The sequence below is a fragment of the Parasteatoda tepidariorum genome, chromosome 7, assembly GCF_982258835.1.
Source record: "Parasteatoda tepidariorum strain Cologne lab strain chromosome 7, Ptep-v5.0, whole genome shotgun sequence".
Lineage (NCBI taxonomy): Eukaryota > Metazoa > Arthropoda > Arachnida > Araneae > Theridiidae > Parasteatoda > Parasteatoda tepidariorum.
Window position 1 is genome coordinate 52,996,652 of NC_141761.1, and position 9,312 is coordinate 53,005,963.

The 9,312-nt window shown below is 29.1% G+C and overlaps 1 protein-coding gene across 1 annotated transcript in view; it reads right to left on the reverse strand.

Annotated features, from left to right (window-relative positions):
• Positions 1-8,264, reverse strand: part of LOC147807143 (putative sodium-dependent multivitamin transporter) — a 28,893-nt gene extending 20,629 nt beyond the window's left edge. The window contains exons 1-3 of the mRNA XM_087168790.1: positions 8,067-8,264; positions 6,344-6,409; positions 6,110-6,229 (exon numbers count right to left, since the gene is read on the reverse strand). Of these exons, the coding sequence (XP_087024916.1) occupies positions 6,110-6,229; positions 6,344-6,409; positions 8,067-8,264 (384 nt within the window). The remainder of the gene's footprint in view (positions 1-6,109; positions 6,230-6,343; positions 6,410-8,066) is intronic.
• Positions 8,265-9,312: the final 1,048 nt, after the last annotated feature.

Below are 9,312 nucleotides of genomic sequence, written 5' to 3' on the forward strand. Positions count from 1 at the left end.
TTGCTGAGATTTTAAGGATTTTTTTTTAATTTCAAACAAATAATTTTGTAATTAATTTAAAATTGCTCCAACATTTTTTGTTATTCTACCGAATCTTTATAAAATTGTTTTTTTTTTTATAAAAATGTTCATAATTTCATAAATACTTACTTTGGTTTTGCGAAATTGTATGCGGTTATTAAAAATAACAACTTAAGCAATTGACACAAGTTCCGTGCTTATTGCTTGATTTTCTAGCATAGGGTGTTTAAAAATACATTTTTTCTTTCGTAATTTATTGTCTATCTTCCATAAATCTGAAAGCTTTAAATCTTATTGCTAAGTATGAAAAATTGCGTGAACTAAACATCTCTAAATTTATAAAATAATACATTAAGTATTTTTTGAGAAATTTAGAAAAATGTCGAAAACTCAAAGTGTCTTTTTATTGCAAGGTAGTGTATTAGAATTAAATGTCCTAATTAATTACTAAGGGCAGTGTTAGCTGTATCAAATGAAGTCTAGGAAGTAAAACAATATAAAATCATCAATGGCGAATGAAGTCTTAACGAATGTTCTACTATATATAATAACTTTAAAATTATATCAACACTAAGACATTTCGTTATAAACATAGACTATTATATATCAAAATGTAACCATTGTGTTTATAATTAATAATACAGTCACATTGATTCAATATAGTTCAGAACCTCCTGATGTCATTCTCGGTCTATTGTATTATATTGCTTATGAAGAATGATGAAAAATAACATGGACAACTACAGAACCGAAACACGACCTATTTGGTTTATAACTAAGTAGAGCTATACTAAATACTTCATGTAAGTGTACAAAATTTTTTATTCTTAGTTAATTCAATATCTATTATAAATTGCTATTCAATTCATTTTTTCCATCCTCTCATAATATTTTACTAAAAATAATTTTAAAATGATATTGAGAACTTAATTTTAATCGCATTATTAGAAATTAGATCCTTCAGTAATATTTATTATGCATCTCATCTTATTAAATTTATTTTTAATTAAAATTTGTAAATCTCGATTGTAACTCTTAAACATAATGAATAGAACCGTCATAGTGAGAAACTCGTATTATTTAAAGTCACACAAAAGTTAATTATCAACTATCAATAGTTGCTTACCATTAAAAATTCTAAATATTCTAAATATATACGAATTTCATTTATGAAGCACATAATAAAATAAACAAATTAAATATTGCATGCTTACTTTAACATTTTCAATCGATTGCCTAACTTGGCTTGATTATATATTTTAGATATACCACTTGCATCTCATATTCCAGCAATATACAATGAGGTTAAACATACCAGTATAAGTGCTGCTTGGTAAACGTCAGTTCATAAAACAGCTTTCAAACCACCCTAAAATAACTCACATTCTTAATCTTTTTCCTTAATTACTAAATTGAATAATTATAGTAGTAATTAAAAAACTGTCATATTATTAGCTCACTGCAAGCACGTATCAAGCTATACTAAAGAACTGTTCAGTTTTTTTTACAAAAACTTTTATTCCCAAACAGCACAAACAGTAACAAATATGAAAAGATCATAAAACAACAAGAAAAGCCCGTAACGAGATATAAGGAAACTCAAATTTCACAACAAACTAATCTAAAGAAAAACAACAACTCTGTCGTTCTAAAAATTGACTTCTAATTTTATCGTCTGCTTTTATTTTTTTAAATTTATCTCTTTACGACAAGCGACTAGGGACAGGACGATTCCATAATACAAACAGACTTAGAAAATTTAGAAGGGGGAAAATGAGCTCGATATCGGGAAAACGTTGCTGGTGAGCAAAATATCGCCTTATTTTATCGCCAACATTAGAAGTCAAATTTTGGCAGGACTTTCTGAAGAAAAAAAAAACTTAACTAGGGTCATCAAAAAAGAAAGAATTGATTATTAGGCTTTACAGAGAAGACAGTCAGATTCGATTTTTTTTATCTTCAAAGAACGTTTTTGATGCAGAGAGGTACGTACCTCAGTACTGTTGACAATTATCGGTCGCTGTTCCAGCAATTCTGTACATGTTGGAGGAGCGTGTGGGGGGGGGGGGGAGATCGTGAAAAGAATTCCGTGTATAAGCCGGGCAGTGGCACTTGACCTTAAAAAAAGATCAGTGTAGGGTATACCGGGCAGTGGCACTTAACTAGACTTTGTATATATTTCAGACATTTACCAAAAGTCTAGTCAACTAGACCTAGTATAAGTGCCACTACCCGGTATACCCTGCACTGATATTTTTTTAAGGTCAAGTGCCATTGGCCGGTATATATTTGCCCAGCATACCCTACACTAATGTTTTTTAAGGACAAGTGCCATTGCCCGGTATACGCTACACTAATGTTTTTTCAAGGCCAAGTGCCATTGCCCGGAATATATTTGCCCGGTATACGCTACACTGATGTTTTTTTAAGGTCAAGTGCCACTGCCCGGTATACGCTACACTGATGTTTTTTTAAGGTCAAGTGCCACTGCCCGGTATATATTTGCCCGGCATACGCTACACTGATGTTTTTTTAAGGTCAAGTGCCATTGCCCGGTATATATTTGCCCGGTATACGCTACACTGATGTTTTTTTGAGGTCAAGTGCCACTGCCCGGTATATCCTACACTGATGTTTTTTTAAGGTTCAGTGCCATTGCCCGGTATACCCTACGCTGATGTTTTTTTAAGGTCAAACCATTGCCCGGTATACCCTACACTGATGTTTTTTTAAAGTGAAGTGCCACTGCCCGGTATATATTTGCCCGGCATACCCTACACTGATGTTTTTTTAAAGTCAAGTGCCATTGCCCGGTATACCCTACACTGATGTTTTTTTAAGGTCAAGTGCCATTGCCCGGTATAATTCTCACATTTCATACTTTGCCTAAAAACATCCAGCATTCTATACAATGCCGGCGTTTCATAATTTGCCGGTCACCTACATATATTAAGATCTAACTAACTTTAAAGTAAAAAAAATTTAAAAACAAAAGCAAAACAGATAACACTAATAAAAACAAAGACATAACGAAAAAATTCTACAAATAACATATTTTAGGCGAGTTCGAAAATGACAACAAACGTCGCAAAAAATAAACATAAAAACAAATGCGAACGGTGACGGTAAACCTTTGAAATTTAGTCAATACGCCAAGGAAGCGAACAAAAAAAATCCCCAATATTCTCAGTGTAATTACACTCTTCCGCCAAAACTCTAAGTTTTTAACATTATGGAATCGTCCTTCCCCTAGTCGCTTGTCTCTTTACGTGTTTATTTTATTTTATTTATGCCTTTACCAGCCCGTTATTTTTAAATATTTTTGCTTTTATTTATGCTTTTGCTAACCAATTGGGTATAATATAAAAAAAACACAACTACTTCGATTTAGTAGGAACATATGACGCAATGCTAAACGAATGGAATTTAGTTGTTGTTTATTTAGTTATTGTTATTATTAGTTGTTGTTATTTGTTTTAGTTGTTGTTGTTGTTTATTTAGTTGTATTTAGTTTCAATAACTTTTCTTTATAATGCAATAAAATCTGGCGAGCAGATATTTAAACGATCGAACACTTCGTTTGTTTATTTTTTTGGCTTGAAGTTAGACTCGCAGAAAATGCCGTTCATGGGTTAAATTTAGTAGGAACAACACAACCTGTGACGTAGGCTATATTATACCCAATAATCTTTTTTATATCTTTAGACATTATAACTAGCATTAAAATAAACGAAAACATTAAAGACATGCTCATGTTCATGAAAACATAAAAAATTATTATTTTAAATTGAATGTTGTTTCAAATTCCACCATAAAAATTAAGAAAAAATTTTCAATATGCTGCAGAAAAATATGACAATGAATGTTTATATCTCGTTTCTCGTCAAAATTATAATTTTAATGGAATTTTGCTGTGCAGCTCTATGAAAGTTGAACTAAAGAAAAATATAAACTACAGAAAGTGAGATGGAAATTATTCAAAAGTATGCATGATTAATGCTACTTGAAATCTTTAGGAGTAGATAATTGTGAATAAATTAAAGACCTAGATAAAAAAAAAACTGACATACATATTAAAAGACAATAAATATATTTCATAAAATTAGAAACTAGAAACTGAATATTTTTATAATAATTATTTTGTTTTAAATATTAAATGCAAAACCTATGTCAAAAATTTCAATGATCAACATTAACGTTGTAGCATCGATGGATTACGTCACTATATTAGTATTTCTAAAGTTATCTAATACCATATGTTTATTTTGTTTTCAATAATTCTTTTAAATTGTGTTTCTATAAAAGAAAATAATTTAAAAACAATGATAATTGAAATAAAAAAATGTAATTGTGAGAATGAAAAATAGTGCATGGTAAAATGAAAAATGGTACTAATTCGTTTAGGAGAAAGGTAAAAAGTCGCCATACTATTATTGATGTCAATGATGCTTAATTAATTCGTATTTGCATGAAAAGGTTTCGGAGAGTCATCATTCGCTCTTCATTCGCTTCAATTCTTTCAACCACTTTGGTACTTTTGTGAAGGACGGGCTTCGTCTTTGCGTTTGCCAACGGAATTTTTTCGTTTTTCCGTTTGTGTGTAACGCTTAAGGTATTCTCGTCTACGTTCTTTGGCTTTTTCAGCCTCGGTAAGTTTAGGCCTTAGCATCGTTTTTTTTCATGAGAGCTTTTGGGATCATGTCAATCTTTGGACTCTCTTTATTTGTGATATATTCACCTGAATTAGTATCGAAAACGATCCAGTTTGAACTGCAGGTTAGAATTTCTGATTCTTAATTAAAACAATAAAAACAAAAATATCGTACAAAGGATGAAATTCTCTTTTATTCGCAACTCAAAAAGTATTTACGGGATCTATCTGGTCCCGTATCTCAAAAATAAAATCGCCAACTTAATGCATAACAAAATTAAGAGAGAAAAAATGAATTCTAAAAAAATTATCAAGCAGCTGCCGTCGCCATAGCAACGCATGCGCACTGTGTGCACTATTACTCTTGATTATTGTAGTTGATAAAAAGTGATTGTGATTGATAAAAAGTGCGTCTTCACACGTATAAATATGTGTGAAGACGCCATAAAAATCCAAATAAAGACCCATTTCTCTTATGGGTAATAAATAAATAAATAAGTGGAATGATTTTAGGTTCATTAATTGTGTCCGCATATGCCTTTCTGTTCCATGTATATATTTTTCAGTTGTAAGTAGCAACATCAGTATGATATTACTTTTAACTGAAACAAGCTTCCTGGATCAAGATTCACTCTTTAAAAGAACAAAACAAGTAAAAATATGACAACGCTCTTTTTACTTAGTAAATTCTGTTTACTGTTAAATATTAAAAAAAAAGTAATTAAGCAATTTGAGAGGAACTACAAAATTTGTCCTGGCTTTGGGGAGTAAATGATTGAATACCAGCATTGATGCTGCACGCATACGAAATAATCAGGGAAGAATTGAACGTAGTCAGAATCTAGATGTCTTGGCGAAAGTCGATCCGTCTTCCAGCTAAATATGTGTGAATTTGAGACTCTAAATGATTATAAATTCGACATATATATTAGACATACATAGAGAACATAAAATAGAATATTCAGCACTCTTAGTGAACATTAAGGCATACGGCATGCTAACAATTTTTATATTTTTAAGAAATTAAGCTACATTAAATTCAATTAGTGAATTTAATTTAGCAATTATGAATTCATACCGTTTGTTCATGGTGACTAACGAAATTTTCTTAATATTTGTGAGGTAATTCTTTTTAACTATTATGTGTATTACTTTAATAACAAAGAAGTTATATTAAAAATCTGATCATGGTGACAAACGAAGTTGAATAATCTTTATGCGATTGAAATATTTTAATTATTATGTGTATTACCTCAACAATAAAAGTGCGTATAAGTTTACAATCCAAGTCCCTCATTGAAACACAAAAAGTAGTCTATTTAAATTCAAAATTAAAATTGTCTATTTTTAGTTAATAATAGATAATAATATGTATAATAATAGCATAGTGAAATAATAATATTTTTCAAGTTATATAAAATAATACTTTAAACTCACTGCAGAACAGTAAAGAGTACAAATTACTCCTAAATATATCACAGATAGTTCTATAGACAAGTCTGTTACAACACTGAAAGCTAATACTGCTCCATAAAGATTCGAAACAATAAAGAACATCTAAAAATAAACATTAAAAACTATATAAATGAAATATCATAATATTGCTGCTGTAATATTAAAAATTGAAGTGAAATAGTATTAGAAGTTAGGAGATAAAAATGTATTATTTACCATTTGTACAACGAAGAACGCTGATATAATATATCTTGTCTTGCTTCCGAACCTCATTTCCAAAAACTGAAAACATTTTTCATAATAGAAGTTAGATTTAAAAACAAAACATATTGTTGTCAGTTTCATTTTAATTTAAAACGATTTTCATATTCTGCTTAACTTAAAAATTACTTTTGGAAAAAGAAGCTTAAACTCAAAAATTTTTAGGTGTCTCATCTTAGTACAAATTATTGTATCTAAGTACGCAAGAGATGCTTTATATGCTTCTAAGAAACATTTAATTTTTTTTAAGAATAAAGTTTCTAATTTTTAATAAAAATAAAAATATTGAAGATTTCAAATTGGCAATTTTAAATTTATTTTAAAGAAGATAATCATAAATATAGTATGTTTTCCTCTTAATTCATTACTTGCTATTATTAAAATGAAATAGATATAGATAGGATTCGATATTTTTCTAATTTACAATTTTTCTTAAAATACATATTAAACTCTAAATTATATTTTTTAATTTCCAGGAGAAAACTAAAGCAAGAACTTTCAGCCTTAAATGCCTTTTTGCAGCCTTAAATGCAAAAATATATGTCATTTTCAATCAAAAACTTATACATTTATAAATTTAAGATAATTTTGATCCATTTATAAATAAAATTCAAAAAAAGCATTTACCTTGTGAACTGTTGTTACACTATAAATATGCTAGTATAAAACCCAAGATGTAATAACCATTCCAATGGACTTTATTTGAGGTGCTATAGCAAATTTCTAAAGAATAAATTTATAAATCGAAATAATTTTTGATGTTAATCATCTTGAAAAAATTCCTGATTTTCATCAGATGATGATAATCGAAATAAATTCGTTATGATGTATTATCCTTTCTATCTTCCTTAAGAGACTTCAAAAGTCAACAGTTGTTTTCACTAGGGTTTCAAAAATTTATAATAGTGGTTGTAAATTTATGTTTACGAAATTAGAATTTAAAATTCACTTTATCGTTAGAATTCGAATACGAAAAACTCTCCTGAAAAGTTACATTTATAATATTCCTAGAGACCTGAACCTCGAAGCCCGGAACTTTGCCCGGTAATGATTATGCTGAATGTTCAAATGAGTAAGAAAAAGTAAGAACGCTATTCCCAGTTTAGTTGTTGAATATGGGTTGATAACTGAAAATTAGCATCTTTTTTTCTTCTTTTTTTTTTTTTTTTTTTTTTTTTTTTTTGCTGTATCTATTTTTGTAAACACGCAATTTAGAGCTACGACCATTTTCATAAACACACATTTCGAACTTTTCTTATTTTTGCTAAAACTCATTTCAAGTTATATAGAAATTCAAAAAATTGCTGATGAACGGGACTTTATACCATTTTTTGCCCAGCATGAGTTTTGTTGTCATTTTCTTACGTCCTTTGAATTTCGATAGATGTCAATTATAAGTTAAAATCAGTTATAAGGCAAGCAAGTTTTTCGATTATAAGTAACATTAATAAGCTGCTTAGAATAAAACTTTATACTTTAAAATTTTATCATTTTTCATGTAATAGATATCAAATTCTAAATTATAATTTTAAATTTCAAGGAAAAAATTTAAAGCAATAATTAATTTTTCAGCCTTAAGTACAAAACAAAATAATCATACTCAATCGGAAACATATAAATTTATTGAATTTTAAAATATTTCTGACCCACAAAAAAATACTAAAAAAAAAACTTTTACCTCGTAAACTGTTGATACTCCACACTGGAAATAAACTGGTATAAAAACCCAAGATGCCAAAACCATTCCAATAGGCATCACTAGAGGTGCTATAGCAAATTGGAAACCATATTTGTATACTTCCGCTGGTCCGGAAAGTATACAAGAGGGGGAAAGGAAAGTCACTACTACTGATAGAATAACTGGAATTCTCGCCATATTCCTACCGGCCAAAATGTATTCTGTTGCTGTCATTTTCTTACTTCCTTTGAATTTCGATAAAAGTCCAATACCTACTGAAATCAGTAATGAAATGCATATAACAATGTAATCAACTACACCCAGATAACTTTCACCTTCCATCTTTGTTGCGTTGGAGCTGGAAATTAAGTGTTAAGTAAGTATTTTTAAAAAGGAAAAGAAAAAATAAATGATAAAATGTAGGGATCATTAAGAGTAAAAAATAAATCTAGAGCTAACAATTGTAAGAAAAATCATAGTACTGTATCCTTTGTAAGACAGAAACACTAATTGAACCAAGAAATTAGGAATAACAAGTAGATAAATAAAACGTTAACAATCATTAAATGTATTATTTATCTCCAAATTACAAAAATATTGCTTATTGAGCTTCTTTTTCAATTTTCCGGCGGCTTATGCTAGTTCATACGTAAATTATTTATTTAATCAAAATGTATGTTTTATTATTTTTAAATAAATGCATTAATTGTTTTTCCTAATAATTTACCAAACGAAGAGTTTAGAGAAAGAAAAGGATTCTAAGTGACATTTTGTTAAATTTAGAAACATCAGCCTTAAGAAATATCGCAACAGCAATAAGTTGATTACGAAACCTATTTTCTCATTAGAAGAATCTGATTTAATGACCTGATGACAGAAATAAGCTTCTATATGTACAGTTCGCAAAATAAAAAAGAACTTTTAAACAGCTCTCACATTACTGCTCCAAAATGAAATAAAAAATAAAACACCGAAGAACTTTAGAACTAATGATCGGAATTTCAGAAAATCGAACTAGATTTTAATGGCTTCAGGCGCCTAATCTTAATTGTGCTAATTACACAATTAATGCAGACCATATTTTAAATTTCGAAATCAAACATAAAAACCTTTCGAGGAATAAAAATGGCTTCATATTTTTGATTCTAAAAATATAAAGGGGGCAGCTGTGATCTGGTAAACATGCACCCAAATAATTTAGGCAAAAGAGAGATCAAAAGCAATGGACTCTTTAATGTTAATTTTA